At 40.6% G+C, this 24,370-nt stretch overlaps 3 protein-coding genes across 13 annotated transcripts in view; 1 reads left to right on the top strand and 2 right to left on the bottom strand.

Moving 5' to 3' along the window:
* Positions 1-21,112, bottom strand: part of LOC125763949 (mitogen-activated protein kinase ERK-A) — a 57,134-nt gene extending 36,022 nt beyond the window's left edge. The window contains exons 1-2 of the mRNA XM_049427692.1: positions 20,882-21,112; positions 19,196-19,859 (exon numbers count right to left, since the gene is read on the bottom strand). Coding sequence (XP_049283649.1) covers positions 19,196-19,404 — 209 coding nt within the window. The 5' untranslated portion in view covers positions 19,405-19,859; positions 20,882-21,112. The remainder of the gene's footprint in view (positions 1-19,195; positions 19,860-20,881) is intronic.
* Positions 21,113-21,580: 468 nt separating this feature from the next.
* Positions 21,581-22,474, top strand: LOC125764007 (DNA-directed RNA polymerase II subunit RPB11). The gene is made up of 3 exons (XM_049427768.1): positions 21,581-21,783; positions 21,874-21,963; positions 22,085-22,474. The coding sequence occupies exons 1-3, from the start codon at positions 21,731-21,733 to the stop codon at positions 22,293-22,295; spliced, it is 354 nt and encodes a 117-aa protein (XP_049283725.1). The 5' UTR covers positions 21,581-21,730; the 3' UTR covers positions 22,296-22,474.
* Positions 22,403-24,370, bottom strand: part of LOC125763891 (restin homolog) — a 57,132-nt gene continuing 55,164 nt past the window's right edge. For all 11 annotated transcript variants that reach the window (XM_049427562.1, XM_049427564.1, XM_049427566.1 and 8 more), the window contains 2 exons: positions 23,823-24,022; positions 22,403-22,828 (listed from right to left, as the gene is read on the bottom strand). In XM_049427562.1, coding sequence (XP_049283519.1) covers positions 22,782-22,828; positions 23,823-24,022 — 247 coding nt within the window. In that variant the 3' untranslated portion in view covers positions 22,403-22,781. The remainder of the gene's footprint in view (positions 22,829-23,822; positions 24,023-24,370) is intronic.

The following is a 24,370-nucleotide window of genomic DNA, read 5'->3' as shown; positions in this document are numbered from 1 at the left end:
AAATATTCCTTCCTATAAACCATCCGCAGATTGGACTTACATTTAAATTAGCAAATCCGTTTTGTGAGATTTTCAATCTACCCCGGTCGGGAAATTGTGTTCGAATTAGATCATTAGACGATGCGAACATCACTAACCACAAACCCTGCCTGTGTCTGTGCGTGAGCAACCGACTGACCTCAGACGGGCGGTGGCAACAGAAGGCGCAGCTGACGACGCATTTGCAATGCACGCACATGGGGGAGATTTTCAGGGTTTTAGGTTTCTCAATCACTCAACGCACCATTGCCACGACGGGTTCGATCATCAGGGCAGCTTTACCCACGGGGAAATGCTAATGAAAATTTAATTAACCAGATACAGCTAAGTAAACTAATCGCAGCTGAGAAGATGGGTTGCTGTTGCGAGTAGCAAGCAACGCTTTTTTCACCGAGATATTGATGGAAGATTAAAAACGTACGCACATGCAAAAAAAAAATCAGTTAGTGATCGTTAACGTAATGGAGGATACTAATTCTAACAGCCAATTTGGGGAGCGTCTCTATTAATAAGCAAAACCATCACTGGTTGTGCGGTAACTTTCACATGACATTACAAACATATTGTGCACTTATTAGAACATTCAGTAGTACTCATTAGAAAATAAGCAAGCAATGAAAGCTTTTACAGAAAGCTTTCGGAAGCATTTAAACATTGGTAAGCTAGGCAGTGTCGTTTAGATCTTTAAAACTTTGATTAAGCCAATATGCCAATATGTTCCCTGATTACATTTAGTCAATTGCTACTTTCCCAAAAAAATAAATAAATAAATAAGTTATATAAAAGCTACAATATTTAGAGTAAAGCAGTTACCATATTTACACCATACCCTACATGGTATCAACTTAATTTCCAATTATTTCAATAACCTTTTTTCTCTCACGAGACTTCACATGGAAAGTGAATTACCTGAGAGCATCAGCTCCGAAGCATTCACCAACCAACTCAGACAAAGTAAATCTGCGCCTGGCAAATGAATTAATCATGTACGCACGAGATGCACGATAAAATCCTATCAACTGCGGAAATTGCGCATCAAAAATTGTACCAAAAAAAAAACACACACCTTTTCATGCATGCGTCTAAACTCTAGTAGCATCAGTCTAGCTAAGGGCAGTTTTTTTTCGTAAGTGTGTGTTACCATTGGAGATAAATTGTGCTACAGGGAACTGGTGGTTTATGTTGTTTATTTTTGTTCTGTCCCTCCTGGGACAACCTGGGAACTTGTTGAGGGAAGCGACACAAACAATACACCTATCAATATGCTCCCTCCACACCCGGCGGAAGCTTTCGAGGTGGAAAAGTAGAAATTCTCATAAGCAAGAAAAGCTTTTCATCGCAAGCAAGCGAAAACAACGGATACAATGTTACCCCGCGAGGCTGGATCAGGACGAGCGGGAAAATGGGACCGATTTGCCTGGTTGGTACACACAGGCACGAAGGCAGCCAACCAAACCCGCCGGCAGTACGACCCGCTTACCGAAACACGAAAAACATTGCGCCGCTGCGTCCCCTCATCATCCGCGCTAAGCTGATTCGCGGAAAATTTTAGCAAAGCGTAGATGTGCGCAAAAGCCGTATCATGGGTACGTTGTCCTAGGTGTCATCCTGGCATTATGAAGGCAGAAGGACATCAACGTGGACGATGGTGTGTGCGCGTTAAATTAATTGTTGTTACGTCAATCCACTGCATAAGCTTATAGCACACCCGCGCAAACCAATTTAATGGGACAACACTGGTGAAGGGATTCCCAAGCACTATGGTAGCGTGCATTGAAAAGTTAACAGCACTATTAGCCTAACATTTCTCCCCTTTCGACTATCAAAAGTGATGCGAGAAAATTTATTTTTAAAAAGCTGCTTTTGCTAAATTAACTACATTGCATTCTTCATTGAGAGAATAATTTTACATTTTGTTACACGGATTGCATACATTTAGGCAATTTTTTTGTGTTCACTTTACACTTCATAAATCTAATTTAATGCGCATTTATTTCGGTACACTTTTCAATCCGTATCAGATGAAAAGTTAGCACGTCTGTTGCGTCTCGCAACGGGTCGTTTGGTAACACATTTTCCACTCAACAGGTGAAACGTCTCTTGGATCGCAATTATGACAGGAATGCTGAAGAAGTCGGCAAACGGCAAGTGGTCTAAAACGGGACCGACAACAAACGAATGGCTGGGACACACACACACACAGTGGACGTCACAGTTTCGACCCAACCGGTAGGTGTGAGACAACGACAATTATGTTAGCATCAATTTGCCAGAGCCCATCCACAAAGTTGCCCCAGAAAAAAAGGACCTTTCCCACTGTTTTTCTGGCGATCCACTTTCCACTTCACCGCATTCTTCAAGCGTCTGTTTGAATTTAGCTCACAGGAAAACAGAATCCTTTATTACATCCGTTCGGATAGAATCGTCGTCGACCACCACCCAAAAGGTATCTCACCCGTCTCCAAAAAAAAAAATCGCCCACCCCCCATCACTAAACCAGGTTCAAGGGATAGGGTCCACGTTTAATGAAACGAACAAATACACACGCACATACTCAGCCTTGTATGTGTGATAATAGAGGGAATCGGAAAAAAAAGACGGAAAGAGAAAAGGTCATAACAGTTTGTCGTTCGTTATCTCATTTCATCGCGTCGGGTCGCGTTTGGTGCGGTTTCCCGAACCTGATCCCTGAGCCAGAGTTTCCCATTTCATCCCGCTCACTTAAACTTTCCCACCGGAAATGGAAACTAAAAATAACCTAGACCTGAGTACCACCACCAGTATTCAGCAGCCGTTGCTTACGTTGGGGGAAACGATCATAAAAGGAGTGTCTTTCAACGAGCAGAGACTGCGAGACCAAATATGGACACCGCAGACAAGGATAGAAAGGACCTTTTGTTTTTAGGCTGCGATCTAATAGCGCTGTGAATTGTTCCCATAGTCTAAGCGTGCGCATCTAAATGGGAGGCATTTATCGTAAAAAAGTATTTTTTAAAAAAACCTTAAAAAAGAAGGTCAGCGAGAGACAGACCGGGAGGGGTGTGTATAAAAGAAAGTGTCGATGTAAATATGCCCATTTTTAGCCCGATGATCACGAGCGGGTGAGAATGAAGTTTTTGGACTAAAAGTTGAATTAAAATTTCATCGTCCTTGCGTCCATCCATCTTTTACGTACACGGGGATGCAAAATGAGAAAAATGTTTTCCCGTTAATCATAACGACGGCATAGGGATGGAGAGAAAACGAGAGGTAACCAATCTACGTCTTAAAAAAGCTCTTAACTGTACCATAGGGTTCGAAAAAAAAGAATGTCATTATCCTAAAAGGATTACGTCAATTTCATCACTTCGAGGGAAACTTGAAAGTAGATCGGACAAATTTCATTTTAAATTTGAAGTTTTTTTGAAGCATTTCATCTCGTACTTCATACTTCTTGGACAAAAAACTTGGGAAAAACAATTAAAAGTGAATAGTTCAAACATTGAACTAACAGTTATAAACATTTAAAGATTGAATGAAACAATTTAAACTTCCATGCTTTCGCAATTGATTATGTGCTTGTATTTGGTGAAAAGAAATTAAAATTAGTGTAAATAGTTCATTATACAGATAGTCCTCCAAGATACAGTATTATAAGGGAAAAACGAAGATCCCTAAAGAACACTCATATGTCGAATCCCGGTGCAATTTCCTTTCAAATTGACAGTTGATTGTACTGTCAACTGCATCTTCCTTTTTAGCTCATAATGCATTGTTAAACTACACGCCAAACAAAATAATTTGTTTGACAAACATTTTATCACACCTAATTTCATCACCTTGGTATCACCTCGCTTCAATTATGCGAAAGCTCAATTTTTTTTTTAATGTAATTAGATTGAACACTCCTTTTTATATTTTTAATAGTACAATCATTCGATTTTTTTTTTCAAATCATTTTGTAAACAACGGAAAGCTTTACATTTGACATGTCTAAATTGGTTTGACAAACTTCTTTCATAGACCACCCCCCACTTTTGTTTGGCAAACTTTTTTGATAGACCAGCCGGTTAGGCGATTTGTTGAAGGAAAACATTGGCATAAGTTATTTTACAAAATGTATTTAATTGAATTAGAGAGACAATATAAATCAAAATTTTAAATTTATTTGCTTAAATGTTGTGCTCTAAAACCATTGAAGTATCAAATTTAAAAATCGACCTGCAGAAGGTACTGTGTATCTCTGGAACTACCTGTAATAAATATTAAGTCTATGCATGATTGTGTGGTGTTATAAAAATATTGAACTATTAATTAATGATACATTTTCTCAGCGTAATTTTATCCGGATATGAGAGATATAATTCATGGTCATCCTATCAAAAATAAAAAAACAGTACCCGATGTTAGAAAAATAGCAGGACGAGAATAATGTTACTTTGTGACGTATTTCACATTTCAATACCTTAGCTTCGATGAATTTATTATCGTTATTTGTGTGTGCTTTTTTCACTTCTTCTATTGATATATGATGAGCCGAAGAAATGAACGACACTGATGTACCGTGACAGGGCGCGCGTGAGATGATTAATCACCTGCGGTATGAAAGCTTTGCTGACTTAAATCCACAATGATCGAACGATTACCGTTTGGTGATGTGCACGAATCAATAGAACAACCAACGGTGACGGGAGTATGATAGCGTATCGGGGCTTGGAGTAAGTGGAAAAGCAAGATAAAACATTAAATAGCGGTTATTGGATCGTTTCCCGTGTAATGACATTAGCGTAATTGAATCCACGAGCTACAATGGCGTCCGTTACGGTGGACTACATGAAAATACACTTCATTACGCACATACGGCAATGTGAGAATAAATGTTCGTTCTAGAACTTTTCCGATGACTTTCGCGAAACAAGGTTAGATAAAACAAACACCGTGGGTTTGATAAACAAATCACACGAAACGCTTAAAATAGGAACTACTAATTTATGTATAATATGAGTATACTAGGAAGTGGGTTACTGTGTTTTATATTGGTGAATAAAGCAAAGTCAAATAGAAAATCTAAAAATTAAACTTTCAACCGTGAATTTGTAAATATATTCTCAATCAATAATACCCACAACATTTACTTAGGTTTCATGTTGTCACAACATTCAAAACAGCGGCAAAGTTACACATCTACCATTGGATGAATTTACCATGTTTACACCAGAGTCTATCTACTGATTTAATTGATATCAAATAGATTTTTTTCTCCCTTTATTTCACCATCACACAATCTCCTTCTTCTTCGGTGGAGTGTAAATCAGCTTCCAATGATTAGCATGTAATTAGTACGCAGAATTACATCATCAGCGGGCAATCCTTCGCACCTTCTAGGAAGGATGCGATGTAAAAAGGTATAAATTTACATCCGAAACGAGTCAAGCTATAAGAAGGTGTGTCATTGAACGGGAATTAAATCAACCAACCGGCGCGATCAATCAATCCAAAGTACGGGCTAGAGGTGTACACATGGTAATAAATTCGACAGTTTTGAATGATTTCATCTACAGACAAATGAAATTAAACCCCAAAAATTGACTTTAAAACTCGTGTATTATGATTACCATGATACGTCATCTTGCAGAGCATGTTAGCAAATGGTTTGATTACTTGATATAAGACAATTAAAAAAAACATCAACGTATTAAAGCGTTTGAGCCGAGTAGAAAAAAAATATGTAAAATATACAAAGCAAATTAAATGTAATTTAAATATACTTTTTTATTTCGCTTACCAGAAACATTTAGAATGAAAAAAAAATGATTGAAATGTCTCGAAACATATTTTATGTTCAATCTGAGGAAACTTGTAAGTCTCAAAATCCATCTGTGAGCGTTCAATTTGATCTTAAAATATGCAGCAGAATATGGAGAAGAATATGCTTATTTTTCTCTAGAATATTTTATAGAGAAGAAGCATAATACATTTGAAAAAAGAGATGTACATTCAATTTTATGAAATCATAATTTCTAAAATTTATACACTGAAAAGCTACAAATCAATCCAACAAAAATAATGTTTACCAATAAATTACCAAGGTATATAGAATACGGTATACAGAATAAACCTCAGTCATACCGATCAGACTGGAAAATATCCTATATATTTTAACAGCATTACTTTAGGATTGACAAAAAAAATCACCACGATGGGATGGGAGAAAACGTTTTTGTTGACGACAGCAGTGTATAATCAGGCCAGTAACTGACCAAAATATTGTAAAACTGCTGATCGCGATCGATCAGCAGAAAAAGCAACATGGCCTAGTAAGTAGGTGAAAAAGCAACATGGCCTAGTAAGTAAGTGAAAAAGCAACAAATTGTAAAACTGCTGATCGCGATCGATCAGCAGAAAATTAGTATATAAGTTATGTTAAGTTAAGAATAAAGTAACATTTCAAACGAGAACTCACTAAAAAACAGTGTTTGTTTTGTTCACCAGCCAAGTCGGACGGTTAATCCTCCTGTCTTAGCTCTTCCCAACGGATTTAGATTCGTTGCGGAAATTTTATGGTGGCTCCAGAGAGGAAGTGTTGATACCTAACGCTTACCTAAGAAAAGCACACTACCGGCGCTCCAACGAAGGAAGGCTCGACGCCCTGTAAAAACAGGAAAATAACGCGATTGACCCAAAAAGGCCGGCAAAGGCAAACGTCACACCGTAAAGAGAGCGAGTGTGAAACGCCTAAAAGTGCAGAAAACTGTCGAAGTGCTTGTACCAAGCAGTGCAAAGTGCAGAAGCGGCAGTTTAAGAAAGGTGACGTACGATCACCATAGTGCCCGTGACTAATAAAAACACCGGCAAAGCCGACGCTCGTGATACCGTTACGGCCATACCACAGTTTCGTAAACAAACGAGTGCGTGAAGTGCAACGCAAGTGCAGAGTGGGTGTTTTAAGACAAAGACCTTAGAACACTACGATCGAAACACGATCGACAATTATTTGGCAGCACACCCGTAATAAAGTGCAGTGTCAACAATTTATGCGTGTGACATACGTCCGCAGCAAAAGCATAGTGAAAAAAGAACGAACTGTTTACGAACGTTACCGTTGTGTTATCGCAAGAACCAACAGTGTTCTCAAATTGCAACAGCGAGCAAGTGCGTAACAATTGTAGAGTGCGACATTACACGAGGTGCATACGGAAAAGAAACCCCAAGCTAAGCCGTCTCCGGCCTTAGCATTTCCGGTAAACCACTAACGTAAAGGTGTTGTTTGTGAATGAAAAAGGTGTGAAGAAAAAGAACTAAAGTTCTGACAACAGACCGCGAGTTCTTGAGCGATTCGGACAACTCCATTGACTGACAGTCACCGGCCCCGAAAAGACAAGTCCAGCCAGCGAAAGAAGTGCAGCGTCAGTATTACCGAAGCAGGGGAACTGACCGCGACCAGAAGGCAGAGAATCTGACGACCTCGGAGGGAAGGCCGAAGACGACCTCGCGCAAGAGTAACATCAGCAGGGGGCAGCGACGACGACATCCGGACCGCCAACGACCGCGTAAATCACCCTATCCACAAGTATTAAAGTGAGTAGAATGGAAATTGCATTCAAAAATAATCCAAAGGGGAATTGCAAACTGTGCAAGAACCCCGACGAGTGGGACACTCAGGTTAATTGTATTGAGTGCGACCGATGGTTGCATCTCAAATGTTTGAAATTAGAAAGCCCCGTTAAGAAGTATGTGTGTCCAAAATGCTCAACGATAGCTGAGGAACGCAAGGGCAGTAGGGAAGCCTTAATGCAAGCAGAAAGGCTCCTAAAGGAAAAAATTGAGGCAGAGAAAAGAAAGGCAGCAGAAAATGAGAGGTATGAGAGGGAAATTGAAAGACTTGAAGACATATTAAGAAACGAAGAAATTAATAATCAAACTGACTCTACCCACATACATAGCGACATACAGACATTAACAGGGAAGGTAGAATCTCTAGGCAAACGAAAAATTTTAAAGCTACCGGAGTTTCATGGAAACTATCGTTCATGGCCCGGTTTTAAACTACTGTTCGAGGAAACTACTCGAACAGAAAAACTGACAAATTTGGAAAATCTTACCAGGCTTCAGACACACCTCAAGGGCGAAGCATTGAAATCCGTTAGCGGACTTATGCTAAACCCGAATAACGTTGATGCAATAATTGAAAGATTGGGCAGACTATATGGCAATCCCATTAGTATTTTCAATGCTCTTTTGAAGGACCTCATGGCCGTCAAAGGGGCATCTTTAGAAAACCCTACCTCAGTGATAGAGCTTTGTAATGCTCTGAACAATATGGTAGAGAATATGACAATGCTAGACCAAAAGGAGTACCTGATGGATCAGAGGCTTCTGACGGACTTAGTCTCGAAGCTTTCACCAGAACTTAAAGCTCGGTGGCTTAGAGACTCTCTCAACGAGGAAGAAGGCAAGGTTAAAAATTTGGCTGATTTCGCCAAATGGCTAAAACCAACGGAAGACGTAGCAATTACACTCGTCGCCATGGAAGGGGGTCAAAGGGAAAGATCGACAAGACTGAATGCGCATTTTTCAACAAGGCGCCAAAATTCTAAGGGATGCCTAATTTGCAGTCGTCCGCACGAAACGACGGCCTGCTATAAATTAAAAAACGCTCTCGTAAATGAGCGATGGAAAATGTTGAAGGAAAAGAACGTGTGTACTAACTGCTGCAAGTTTACGAACCATACAGCCATCAACTGCCGATCAAATCCACAATGTACAGTTGACGGTTGTGGTCGACGGCACCACGTAATATTACATGAGGAAAGAACCAACAACATTGGCGTGTCGTCAAGGGGACATTTAAATTTCCATCGGAATTCGGAACAATATCTGTTCCAAGTACTCCCGATAACCGTCTATAGTGGAGATACTTCTATAAAGACATTCGCGCTTATTGATCCCGGATCATCCACTAGTCTCATGACAGAGGATTTGAGACGTAAACTAAATGTCTGCGGGCCAAGAAAACCTCTAACGCTCTCATGGACGAATGGCTGCAACCAAGTAGAAGATGAAAGCATGTCAGTGGCGCTTAAAATAAGAGGACCTAACGGTAGGATGCTCTGCATCAAAAACATTAGAACTGTGAAGGAGCTTGATCTCCCAACACAGTCCATGAACGTTAGCGCCCTTAAGAGAAGATTTTCTCATTTAAAGGCACTGAACATAGCTGGATATGAGAACGCTAAACCCACCGTCTTGTTAGGCCTCCCACATGCATATTATACTCAAGCTGTTGAGTCAAAGGCAGGTACACCCGATGAACCCGTGGCGCATAAAACACGCATTGGATGGGTCATCTTTGGAAAATCCAATCAAGGAGATACGACAGGGCGACATCATTTGTTTACCGTGCAAGAAAAGAAAGAAGAAGATGAGAAAACGATGAGAGAACTTATGAAAGGATTTTTCTCAACGGAGGAATTTGGTGTTAGGAAAACTAAATTTTTACCAAAGTCAAAGGATGATGAAAAGGCTCTCGCCATAATGAGCAGTACTTTAAAATATGAAAAAGGACAATACGAAATTGGTCTTTTATGGAAAGATCCAGAAGTATCTCTCCCAAATAGCTACGCACAAGCGTTAAGAAGGCTCCAAAGCCAAGAACGCAAAATGAAAAATAATGATGAGTTGAAAGCATGGTATAGAAAACAAATAACTGATTACGTTCAGAAGGATTACGCACGCAAATTAACACCGTTTGAACTTCTGGAAACAAGTTCCAAGATAAACTACATTCCTCACTTTGTAGTAGTCAACCTTAACAAACCAATTCCAAAACCTAGGCTGGTTTTTGATGCAGCCGCTAAAAATGAAGGAGTTTCATTAAACTCCACTCTTCTATCCGGACCAGATGCCACTACATCTATCTTCGGAGTTTTAATACGATTTCGTGAATTCCCTATCGCATGTTCTGGAGACATTAAGGAAATGTTTCATCAAATACGGATCCGCGAGGAAGACCAGGTTGCTCAAAGATTCTTGTTTAGAGACAACCCGAGTGATGAACCTCAAGTTTACACAATGAATGTAATGACCTTTGGAGCAACATGCTCTCCAGCATGTGCCCAATTTGTTAAAAATCAGAACGCCTTAAAATATAAAGAAGAGTACCCAAAGGCAGTGGAAGCAATATTAAAAAATCACTACGTTGACGATTATCTTGATAGTTTTCGGACTATCAATGATGCAATCAAAACCATCAACGAAGTATGCCTCATACACGACAAGGCACATTTCTTTATAAGAAATTTCGTTTCCAATTGTCAAGAGGTAATACAAAATATTCCGGAAAACAGGTCTTCACAACAAGAGTTGCTCCACATCTCAACTAAAGAGATGAATTTCGAGAAAATCCTGGGACAATACTGGGATAAAACGAGCGATTCGTTGCGTTATAAAATCAAAGACATCGCTTGCACCCACCTGTCTAAAAGGGAGATGCTAGCCTTTGTGATGAGGATATACGATCCCTTAGGCCTAGCTGCAAATTTTACTACGCAGGCTAAAGTAATAATTCAAGAAATCTGGAAGACAGAACTGGATTGGGACAGCCCGGTACCAGAACACGTAATGATTCAATGGCTCCAGTGGTTGGAAAGATTAAAGGAACTGGAGCGCATAGAAATCAAAAGGTGTTATTCAAAATCTGCCGACACCAAAAAAACTGAAATGCACACTTTCGTTGACGCCTCGGAGAAAGCGTTCGCAGCGGTGGTGTATTTACGAACCCTGAGCAAGACAGGTGTAGACGTAAATATAGTAGCGGCAAAGTCAAGAGTGGCACCAATAAAGCCACTTTCAATTCCAAAATTGGAACTTCAGGCCGCGATTCTCGGAGCTAGGCTCGCCGAAGCTGTTAAAGAACAGATGCGAATTAAAACAGAAAACGATTATTTCTGGACAGACTCCAAAACCGTCTTAGGATGGATTAACGCCGACCCACGAAAATATAAACAATTCGTGGCGGTACGCATTGGAGAAATTTTAGATTGTACCAACGCTCATCAATGGAAATGGGTCCCTTCGGGTAACAACCCTGCAGATGAAGCTACTAAGGTTACAACGAGGAAATCTATTTGGCTGAATGGCCCAGAGTTTTTAAAACATGAACAAATTCACAGTCAAGACTACCTGATGGATATTTAATTTTAGACCACCCGCAAATTACGAACAAAGAATTAGTTGACGGGGAAATAATAGTACATATTACAAACGTCATCGTTTCGCAAGAGAAATTCGAAATTTTCCGTATCAGCGTAATACCAAATCTAGAGAACCTTACAACTCTGGATTTGGACAAGAAAGTAATAGCTATAAATGACTTACACTACATGTATCCAACAGAGATTACGCGATACAATAGTACACACCACATATCCTCCGATGTAACCGTTAGGAGAGATATGGATTGCATATCGTCATCGTTTAGACATACAAAAACTGAACATTCGTGTGGTATAAAACCTATAAAAACTCCAATAACCAAATTTGTAAAACTCTCTCAGCCGAACAAAATTCTGTACTACTCGTCTAAGCCTAACGAAATTTACCTCAAATGTAACAAAACGCTGACACACCCCGCGTATCAGGCAGGGGTAATAACACTTAGCCAAGACTGTAAGATACAGACGAAGAATATAGAAATTCAGCCAACTATGAAAATAGAAGCAGCACAAACAAAGATGTACTTCAAACCGCTGGCCACAATATTGAATTCAAGCGCAGAGCAAAATAAAGAAACAAACGCGGACCAGTTTTACACCATAATAACTTCAAGCACAATAGCCTGCGTCGTCACCTTAATATTAGGATTAATCATAGCATTAATCATCAAACAAGTACGAGCTAAGATGTACACTTTACGCCCTCCACCGTTTAAATCGACCGAAAATAGTAACCCCTCTACGAGGAATTACGGGGGTCAGGATGTTGACGACAGCAGTGTATAATCAGGCCAGTAACTGACCAAAATATTGTAAAACTGCTGATCGCGATCGATCAGCAGAAAAAGCAACATGGCCTAGTAAGTAGGTGAAAAAGCAACATGGCCTAGTAAGTAAGTGAAAAAGCAACAAATTGTAAAACTGCTGATCGCGATCGATCAGCAGAAAATTAGTATATAAGTTATGTTAAGTTAAGAATAAAGTAACATTTCAAACGAGAACTCACTAAAAAACAGTGTTTGTTTTGTTCACCAGCCAAGTCGGACGGTTAATCCTCCTGTCTTGGCTCTTCCCAACGGATTTAGATTCGTTGCGGAAATTTTAGTTTTGCTACAATGAAATAATTGCAAATAAAATAAGCGTCTCGCGTGCCCAGAGATGAAAAGGCATCATTCGAAAAAGGTTCATAAAACATTACCAACGTTTGCTGCAAATACGGTCCTGAAGGAGATTTGTATTTTCAACGCAGCTTACCTTCAATGGAGCCTTTTTTTTTGCACATGACAGGTTCTGTACATTGTTCATTTAAGCGAATACAATCGCGTTTTTACGTGTTCCGGTTGAAGTATAACTTGTATGGTTTGATTTTTCTACCACCTTTGTGTACCGCAACAGAAACGTTAAACGATCCACAACTGCAGCAGACGTACTTAAACACTAAGAAGAGTCGGAAAAAGACGCATAAGCCCCGAAGACGAGAGACTAATGATGTGAGATACAGTAAAGAAAAAAGTATTACTGAGTGTGAATGAGCAGCTCCGTTTTGATAATTACCACTTGAGGTAATTGATGAAAATCCCGAAAAGTATAATACAAAAAAAAAACATTGTACGATAATTTCCTCATTTTCGCTCAGTTATCAAAAAGTCGACTCGTTCCAGTTTTGGATGTGTTTTGTTAAAATATGGTGTAGGTTCCCAATACCCACTCCACTCCACCGACAAACGATTACTTTTGAGTAGGAAAATTGAATTAAAGAAAACTCTAACACAGCTATTCTACAGGGAAAGCTTCACATGAAACGTGATGGAGGGAATGATTTGTCGGCGACGACACGAATGATGTTCATGGTGATGATGGGATGAGCTTTTTTCTGTTGCTTACCACTAGAGCGCGCGACAAAGAGATTAAAAGCGAAACCAATCTTCATCCCACATATATTCCGACGATATATTATGCCAAGCGGTTCTTCCCGTCACAGCGCCAAGCGAATTATTCAAGCGATGACGCTGCCTTCGTTGATTGAAAACGTCAATTTTCTATTTATTTTCATACAACCAGACCAGATACAGCTGAAGCTGTTCTTTGCTCGTGCCGAGCACCGATATCGGGTGAGTTTCCAGTGCAAACTGGGCTAATGCTGTCCGTGGTGATAAGAGCACGTTACCAGCGGGCAGACGACGAACGACGACGACGAACGGCGACAATAGCGATAGGAGTGGTTCAATGTTTGCAGCCATAAGAACAGTTTGAACGATTTGTCAACACAACACGGTCAAGTCGGTTAGAAACAACACTTCAAACCGCGAGAGGTGAATCGAAAGTAAAGGTGAGCAGCGGTTATGGGTTTCTAAGGGTGCGATAAGATACCTTCAAAACCACTCACGTCCCTCCCACCCACAGACACGTAATGATAAATTGGGATGTTTTACTCATCCAATTTTTGGTTCCTAAGGGGCATGTAAATAAGAAAGAATCGAACACAAAACGAATTCAAATATTTAATGAGCATTAAAGCTGTACAACGCCGGAAGATATGCAATCATAATTCAAAGTAGGAACAGGGACTTAACCTCATTCATCCGTTAATGTATTGATCTACTAGAATTTAAGGAATAGTTCTTCTTGTTTCATGCTGACGTCCATAGTACGTACAACGTACAACTCCCCTGTTCAAATCTGGGCCTTGTTGAATCTAACTAGGTTCGAAACTCCTGGAAGTATGCAATCACTATTACAAGACAAGACAGTTTAAGGTCTTGTAAACTCGCGTACTTATTTAAGTCAAAGCTAAAAAAATTCAACTAAAGCTGTGTGTAAGTGATAAAGAATTTGATACAAGAATTCAGGCGCAAAATGAAGATAACTCTCCTATATGACGTTTCCTCCGAATGCAATATAATCTTGGTGCCGTGACCAGGATGAGGAAGAACATTAGTATATCTATCCAACACTTTACGCACTAACTATGACGCTTTATTTCTCGAGAAAGCTTGCACATCTGTGCAATAAGAAAAAAAACTGGGTGTTATTGCGCACCACAGAGACGCCGTCACATTGATAACGAATGTGGCAGAAAAACAGGCGTTTCATTCATCGGTGAAGGTAAAAACTGAAATCAAACAACGGCCGTTGAAACAAACTGCTATCTAAACGACCGAGGTGCTGCGTCAAAAGGAGCGGTACATCAATGCAAATATGCTGCGGAGATCTTTTACTCGCACCTTCATCAGCACCACCGAACCGTCCAAGGACTAAAACTGTCGACATGAAATCATGTTGCATGATGCGTGCATATCTCGGGTGTAGTCCTTGTTGCGTATCCAACACAAATGGGACACATGATTTTTTTTCACATTTCTTTTCTTTGCCTTTAACCCATACAATCGAGCCCATCCGCCTACACAGCAACACATTGGGCCGACGACATCGCCCGTTTTGTTCCGTGAGTGGACTCCATTTGTTCGCTAGAAACGCACTGAAACGAGAACATCTTGACGTCAGTGTCGACACCACGATGAGATGGCGAACCGCAACGGTGCTATTAGGGGCGGGGGGGTGTAAGAAGGCCCACCAAAGCACTTCGCTCAGCACAACATTCTGCAAGCGTAATCAAAGCTTCGCGCACGATGGAAAAGAGTTTTTTGCTTGGCCTGCTTTCCTGCACCAAAGGATACGATTATTTGCTGCACGTATTGTGATGGACAGAACGGCACAATATGCTGATGGATAGTCAGCAAAGGGACGAAAACGAACAATAAACGACAACGATCTTCTTATATTATGCATGGTGGAAACTTAAAAAAATGTTTCACAAGATCCAACTTGTTTTACTGTCGGTTTCAAACACAAAAGACTATCGCTTTGTTATGAGTTCTAATATATTGTAGTTGTGGTTCTAGTTTTTCTGCCCATTATATCACCCCGTTAAATCATTTGCTTAAATGATTTCTTCCTATTGCAGTGAATATTATTTACATTTTCTTTCTATTCCAGGACTTCGAAAGAGCGCACTTATATTGGAAAGCGCTGGATGACCTAGAAAATCAACACATTTTCGGCAGTCCGCAACAATTAACGCGCGTCGGAGTACACAATAGATACGGAACGCCGGAAAAAGGCTACCTCGCACGTCTAGGAACGCTGATATTGCATCATTTTCCGTTCTCACGCAACGAAATCGTTGATACGCACGCAGTACACAACACCGATCACGTTCGGGAACGCATGAATTTTAATTACACCGAAAAGCAAAATTGCGAATACTAGTTTTTTGTCCCTCGGAATGGTACATAGAGGAGGGATCAGGCGTTACGTAATTACGCGGCAGGTACGATGAATGGATCTTCCATGAGGCCACTGTACGAACGTGCAGCGTGCTTCGATTAAGGAGATAACAAGTTCGATGGCGCTCGAGTTTGATAAGAACGTGAATTTCCCCAGGATGTACTCTGAATCTTTTAAGTACCGGACTGTATCGACCCGTAAGGTATGTTCTGTTTGCTGTAATGTGTATTCGTTTTATTACTTTTGAAGTATAAATCACCTTAGTTTAGCTAAGGAGAAAAAAAGATGAGAGATTTTGAAACCAAGATATTTTTGGCATATAACAAGGTTTAGAACTGAAAAGGGATATTTTTTAGTACAATTAGATCGAATACCACTCGAGGCAACTATCGAATATCAACTTAATTCTTCTCCTTGTTGGACACTACCACCTCAAGGGTTCTTGGCCTATTCTTTCTACGTTTTTGGATTTAATTTAACCCCCTTAATAATTCCCTTAATCGGGGCGGCCCGGTGGTGCATGTGATAAACGGCGCCGGTCCACACCTGGTCACGCAAGACCGGGTTCAAATCTCATTCGAACCGTCCCCAAGGACTGACTATCCGACTACATGGTAAACATAATTATAGTCAGTCAGAAATGGCCGGCGTGACCTTAGAGGTCGTTAAGCCAACAAGAGAGATACTTTGGAAATCTGAAGGCAACTTTCGGATATAAACTAAAATCTTCTTGTTGTTGGACACTATTACCTCAAGAGTTCTTGGTCTATTCTTTCTACGTTTCTCGATTTAACAGGACCCGTGGCTTAATCATTCCTCCGTAGGTACGTTCCAACAAGGATATCAGTCCTGCACAAACGTATCTCACTATTCCAAACCCTCCCTCAGGAACATAAAATAATTCTACAAAGGAAAGAATACTATTGCTGAAATAGAGGAAATGTTACGGCAAAGTATTTCCGTTGTCCATTACAATTATGTTTTCATTATCTTTTGCCAATGTCCTTTTCCGAATTAAGCGACAAAATTACGTCCATAACAACGTGCAAAGTAGCGCCAAATATACCTTTCTACTGTATTATTCTAAATCTTTTGCTTCCTTTTTAGTAATCACCACAAACATCCCGAATCCGTCACACGCTGATAACATTTCGAGCAGCTCGCGTTGAAAGGAAGAATTTTGTCAGAGAATACACCAACACAGAAAGCATATTTTCCTCATCCGGAAACCCTTCTCTTTCACTCAAAAAAGAAACATATGATCGCCAAACTGTAACCGGAAGTTTACTGTTTTATCTCTCTCTAGGCTCGCTATGTTTTCCGTACTTTGTCAAAAGATCAAACAACAGCACAAAAATACCCAAACAGCACGGCAGGAAAAAAGGGGACCAAAAGGAAGGTAATATATGAGAAGAACCATAATCACGGTAATCCCCGAAGGAAGTACGTCAAGCAGCAACGTAGCGTACCGTCGGGGAGTTGAGGATGGAATGGCACGTAGAAATCCCGTCCTTCTACCAGGGAGTTCTAGCTTTTGGATTCGGTACAAAGAAAAGTATGTATGTTGTATGTTGTACCCTTTGCAGGGTATAACGGAGTACTGATGGAAATGGTTTTTATTTTACATGTTTAATAAGTTGGATTTTAAAAATTTATTTACACTCTTGTGTACAGATCAATAATTTGAATAACTTATTTATTCTTAAATTCCTTTAAGATATTTTGCAATATTGAAATTATTCAACACCGCTTCCCATTTAAGGGTTAATCTTCCCCACGGCCAAACAAACAGAACCAGGTGTACCCGATTCGGGTACGTGCCGTGTCGTATAGACCTGTAGCTTAAAAGTGCCGAAGTAATGGAACAAACGCCACAATGGCAACATCACAACGGACACTTTGCTATCGAACGGTGCCAGGGAGTCAGAAGATGCTACTAATATTTCCCATTACACAAGAACCTGGAGCCCTGTCTGCTGACGCACTAGGTTACGCGATGGTGTAGCCACTCTAGTGGTATTATTATTGCGCACGAAGAACGAACGACGTGGACGGTGCTTTGGAATCGTTCGAAGCAACACGTGACCATTACGGATCGAGAACACTTCTATCTTTGAACTCGGATGTACCCGTACCTTCGTCACACGTTGATATGTATCTTTGTAGAAATTAAGGAAATCTGTTGGATTATTGTGCTGCCAGGAGAACTTGCAACAGCAATGAAATGCTTGCAGTTTAAATATTTTCCTCTCGGATTCTTGTTTGATGCAAAGTTCCAATGACAAAAACACATTACAATATAAATGAATAATTTGAAGTAGAAAACAAACGATCTTATTTGATTTCAACAAAACGATTCACAACAGAGCCACAGGCTGAATCATTAATATCCAATTCAATGAATCGTTTTAATTTGTATTTTACATCAACGATAACAGACTGCAGCATCTCTCTCATGGGATATAATTAAATGGAAAATGAATTCCATAAGAAATTTTCATTTTCTAGGAATTTACAGTAACAAACGGCACACAACATCCTGTCCCGAAGGGAGAAGACTTGCTACAAAAAAAACCGTTCATCCGTTTTGGGACGATTTTTATTATTTTTCAAGCATGATTGAATCGATCCCTTAAATAGCAGAAGGTCAAGGGATGTTTGTTTTTGCTTTGATAAAAATTACGCTACCAGAGGGCCTTTTTTATCTGAAGCAGTTGTATCCGTCAAGGGAACCGGTGTAATTAATGATGTTTAGAGAACGATTTGTATTATCACAGAAATAAGGCAACTAATAACGGTAGCAATGGTCAATACTTCTCTCCTCCATTGCGAATATAATCCCAATACTAGGGGAAGGATTCTATTACCTCGGGAACCCCCGGGAAGAATTGCAATGATGCATCAAGTTAAACAGAACAGCATGTAACCTATTAATGTTGACAGACACATCCACCCAACTGGACTCTTGGTCCACACCCAATGTCCAGTCCGAAGGTAAAAGGGCATGACATCGTTATCAAGAACGCATGGAAATATTTCTTCCTCGTTGGTGATTATGAAAACTGGGCCCCGATTTCTTCGGGTCGATGTCTCGATCCTCGTAGACGCGGTGGCGTTCGCTGCACGAGTAGGAAGCTGTACAGCTGAGCTGTTTGAACCTCGGCAAATCTTACTCAAAAGGCAAATGCTTTAACGCCCATTTACGGGGAAGGATATAAAGAGCCAACACCTACACTGAATGTGGCGATACCGAACTGGGTGGAATATTGATTTCTGTTTCGCTACTTGAAATACTTTGCCACTGTGCTTCTTAACAGGCGTCGTTCTATTTGCATCCTACGGGATGGGGGAAACGACCACGGTAAGCCAGTTATTTTTGTCGCAAAGCTTCTTATCCTTATCCAATTTTTGTGACTGATTTTTTTTTGTAACAGACCTAAGAACATACTGGTGGTTAGTATGATCCTTCTTTGGGTGACGTCTTGCCATGCTTGAAACATCACCATGGTTACCCTTTTCTTTATGGTTTAGCATCTTCGATATTGTTCTCCTGTTATAACACGCTACAAATATAAAATGTGGGAAACACAGTCCGTCGCAGAACTAAAAATACGTACCAACCCGAATGAAACGGGTCTACAGGTGTAAAACAGGAAATGGAGGAAAAAAATACTTACACAACCATTCCGTAGGCTCCTTCGCCAATGTAGGCCAGATTGACATACCGAGGACCAACCTCAAAAAGCTGACCGCGGATGACTTCTGCGTTCGGGTTCGTATTGACGACACCGTTGTTGTTTGCGGCCGATGCTGATGTGCTACCGGCTGCTGGTCCGGCAACATTAGCTGCCGCTGCCGCTGCTCCACTGCTTGCTTCCTCAGCCATAGTGCAGTGTGTTTCGCTGTTGGAATGCTCCGTCTTCGGCACAAAACCGGCCTCAAAATTCAATTGTACCAGTCGCACTGATTGGCTAGGATGTTGTGTTCCCGTTCTTCTCTTCCTGTTGCACTGTGGTTACTTTGTTGAAAGGGTATGTAAAAGTTGCCCTCTTATCTGCATGTAAACAACACCGCCTGGTTCAATCACATCAGCGATACATCGACACGTACAGGATGCAGAAGATGCAGGAGATGAAATTAAAAAAAAATCCCCCGACTAGACAGAAAGCTTCACAACAAACCGGATTCTCGCCACTCGCGTACGCAGATGCTTTATCCCGCACTATACACGCACTCGTTCACACACGCTACACGACACGCACACACGCTGTTGGGGATAGACGCACAAATAAACACCACACAATACCCCCCAAGACGCACTTCGATACAACAACTTCAACCCTGTGAAAGAAACAGAAAGGGCATTTATTTCAATCAATTTTTGTTTCATGTTTGCTTCTCCACGTTTGGTTTGGCCACGGCGATCTTCTTCTTTATTGCTGCTCCAGGACTTGCTAAAGCAAGGGTTTTTTCACGATTTTTTTTCAACAATCGAACAAAAAAAAACAACCGAATCTCACTACTGACAGCCGCTGTCAAAGAAATTCTCCACAATGACGCGCGGTCTTCTTTTTTCGCACTTAATCAGCAATTGAACCCTTCCGTGGTTGGGAACAGAACAGCGTGTGATGGATATGGGCGGAACAATTTACATATGCATGAAAACTATTAACGTCGCTGCAAGGCGAATATGGGACACGGTAGGAATTTGACAAGGAATCGTGTCCCAAACAAACAGCTGGCATCCACCACACTATCCCGTTCGATTCTGTTTCTTCTTTGTACACCGTTTCGAACTTTGCAACCAAAATGCATGGCACACTACGCGTTCCTAGCACCCTGTACGCACTTACACACCGTTCGATTGTGATTTGGTATGATTTTTAATTGACGATCCGTTACGGTATAATAGTAAACTCGGTTGGGTGCAGGTGTGACATGCGATAGACCAACAAAAAACAAAAACGCCCTTCTTTGACAGCAGCCGCAGACGCAACAAATCGCACGAACAGCAAACCAAGCCTCCGGGATGAAAGAAAGGGCAGAGTACAACCGAAACCGAACACCACACAGCACCGGAAAGGTAGCCGAGCCTCCCGAAACTATGGGACGATGGTTTTAACAGGCTACACTAAATAGATGCACGCTTCCTGCACACGGTTACCACCGGAATTTGATTGATTCTGGTGCAGCTTTCAGCGTTGTTTGGTAACAGGCACTGGACATTTCTGCTCCACGCATTGATTACGGAATCCATCGATCAGCGTAACACACAAGCCGCAACATCCCTACTGTGGCACCAGCCCATGAGGCAACAACCTTCCCCTGGCAGGACTTAACCACTGCCCCTTCGCGAAACTTACCCTACTAAGCACAAGCACTAAATTGCATCAGAACAATTGGAGGTGGCTGTTTACGAATTATTTGCACTTTTCCACATGCCTTCGAATGCCTTTGCTCGGTATGCTTGCCGATGCCACGGGAGGCCACAGGACATTCGATCTATTCGGGCCACGAAAAACGACTACGAGCCGAGGAAGAAACGGAACGCATTTGCCTGCGTTATGAACCAGCAGCAGCAGGACGAAAGCACCAAGCGCAGCTCCAGCACGGATGCTGACATTTGGTGCAGCTGTCAGGTTTGATATGACCGTTGAAGGCATACAGATTTGCACCAAAATGTTTGTAAAATGAAGTTTTTGCTACCTTATATTGATAAACTGTAGTCGTATACGAAGTAACATAATGTTATGTTAACATGTTTCTCATATAATGTAGATAAAATAGGCACTTGAACATAGAAAACATCTTCCATGCCTCAATACTCCACAATAAAGGTATATTATAATAATACAGTTTAGTTACTTGTACTCTGTGAGACGTTGCAAACAACATTATACTTACGTGATTCTTGCACTAAAAATGTAATACACAGTTGTTTCGAAAGGAGTAGAGATAAAAAGTTATTTAAACTTCGTCATCCACGCGATTAGTGGTAGTGCAAAAGCTGAATTTGTTCCATGTTGGAATGTCAGCTTGACATACCGGGCCAAACATAAATGAAGAAGAAGAAGAAAGCTCAATATAATGCGGTAAACAACTTCGGTCGGTGTGATATTACTCGTGTCGCAGAACTGTTTATAAAACGATACATTTGCTTGAGTTTCGTTCGTTTATTTGGTGAATAGTTCGTTGTAGTTCTATTGTCAATCATGAACGCACCACCCACCTTCGAATCTTTCCTTCTGTACGAAGGAGAGAAAAAGTAAGTTGCTCTTTATGATGAGACCGGTAGAATACGGCTTCGGTGGCTTCGTGCATCAACAAATGCTAAAAAACAAACGCTTTTTCTCAGAATCATCAAAGAATTGGACATGAAAGTACCGAATGCGGCCATATTCACCGTCAACAAAGAAGATCACACGCTGGGAAACATGATTCGCAAGTGAGTTTTCATCCAAATGACTCGCCATCTCAAAGCCGTTGTGGTGAAGCATCATCATGGTTGATTTACATATCGGCCTTTTTTTCTCTTTCGTTTTACCTCTCGAACCCCACCCTAATAGCCAGCTGCTGAAGGATCCGAATGTTTTGTTCGCTGGCTATAAACTTCCCCATCCGCTCGAGCATAAGTTCGTTCTGCGCATTCAAACGACGTCGGAATATTCCCCTCACGAAGCGTTCATGAACGCCATTACCGATCTGCTGTCTGAGCTGTCCCTGTTCGAGGAGCGGTTCCGTGAAGCGATGAAGGAAAAGAAGGAAGGTGGCGATTAGGAGGATATGCTTTCGGAATGGTCCACCACGTCAGACACGGGCATGAGACTGGCGGATGGTGTCGTTTTTGGAAGTCATCTAATAGAGCCAATGGTGTGTGAATGCGATTTTAGTGCTTAAGAATGGTGACCTATATTGTTTCAGTATAAATATTGAGTTATTCTATCTAACATACTTAATTTCTGCTGATGTGTATCAAATCATCATCCGAACGCGAAAAATGATAGAATTTAAAACGGAACAACATAAGTTCGCTGCACGAAATCATTTCCTACTTACGGCCTTGTTAAGGCAACGGAAAGCATTCAACTATTAAAGCTGCTTCTAGTGTTTAATAAATTACTGTTCCCTCGTTCCCTAACAACACAACATGGTTTCTACCGTAAAATTGCTTCCAAAACTATCTAGGAAAAATGTCTAGGCTACTAAAATATGGAAGAAACCAGCATTGACCACGACGGATGATAATCGAGGAAGTGTTGCTCTTTAATACGTTTCATCATCGGGACACTCGCCTATTTCATGTCCAAACACTGAAAAGAAAAAGAAAACAAACAAGAAACATTTCAGACCCCATAATCTATTAGGTAAGGCTTATTTGTAGTCTATTTAATCAAGAAACATTACGAACATGTGATTATTGTTATAATAAAACCTTGTTCTGAATATCATCCTGGATGAAATGCGGTACACAAACGATCTAGCCTTGTAGGTTATGTTCCGTTTGATTGCGTTTAACAGAGTTGTGGAACATGGACTAGCATGAACCCATGAGAACATTAGCCACGGCAACATGTGCACACAGTCAGCTTCTGTACACCAGCAACCGCGAGGGAAGGTGCAAGATGCTTGTTAATTGCGTTTCGAAAGATGTACTCGCTTAATCCGTCTGAATTTACGACCCGTATTGTTATACCACTGCACTTCTTCTTCTAATACCATTTCTAGCACGAAAGTACGATATGAACTGCAATTCATTTTGTTTTTTCTTCTTTCAACTCCCCAAACGATAGTAAAGCTGCAGCTCACACAAAACCACATTAAGGTAAATTTTTTATAACCGGGAAAGAAATTGCTTCAGGCTAACAAATCTTGAATTATCGTTTAGCCAATCTAAGGACTAATTTTTGTTAACAAGAAGAAAAATATCCATGGACTAGTAATAGGCTAACTGATATGAGATACTATTTAAGAGCTTTTTGTATTGTATTTTGTATGTATATTTTCAATTTCATTTTTGCTTTAATATTGGCAACAAATTGTGGCAAATCCCTATTTGTTTGTAACGTTATCTATTATCATGTACTTGAAGTAGTACATAGGATTTTATTTAATTATTTTCGGCTTTAAAATCCTCTGTAAAAAGGAAACAATGAATTTCAAAGCTAGGAGCTCTAAAGGGATTACTAAAAAGAGTAATTGCAATCTTCAATATTTGACCACATTGCTGATTGTCCTTTATCAGAAATTGTAATTGAGATTGTAATAAAAGATTTTGTTACTCATGTTCTACAAAAGATATTTTACCTTCGCAACTTTCACAGTATTTCCGTGGCGGTGGTACCTTTCGCTCCTTACCGTCCGAAGGATGCTTGAGGGACTCCGGTGGACTGTCCGAGCATTGCTTCGGGCAGTCTTCCGTTTCGTGCAGATCGAACTCATCGCAGATGTCACAAAACACACGCGGTGCTGGTTTACGCTTCTGGATCTCGAAGCTCATGTTGTGACTGCAGCGATAAAAAGCAAAACCATCCCAAACATACAACCCAATGATGTTTTAGTATTTTTATGTATCCATTATAAGTGTATCACTCTTCCCGATTTAAATCTGGACTTCGACAGACACTATGCAATCATTTTTTATAAGTTAATCCAAGAGGTAATATCCCGTTGGACGAAGAAAATATAACAAGAATATATCTCCCCTGGAATACAATCATCCAATAAATAGATACCTATGCCTTTAAAAAACCTTTTGCCTTAATGCCAGTTGCTTTCACTCAGAACACTGCCCAGCCAGATTCAAGACCAGAAGAGTAACACACTTATATTGAGCTACTAAACTAAAGCTTTCT

This window comes from Anopheles funestus, chromosome 2RL (assembly GCF_943734845.2).
Source record: "Anopheles funestus chromosome 2RL, idAnoFuneDA-416_04, whole genome shotgun sequence".
NCBI classification, from domain to species: domain Eukaryota; kingdom Metazoa; phylum Arthropoda; class Insecta; order Diptera; family Culicidae; genus Anopheles; species Anopheles funestus.
Note: the sequence above shows the minus strand (reverse complement) of the source record. Positions and strands in the feature narration are given on the sequence as shown.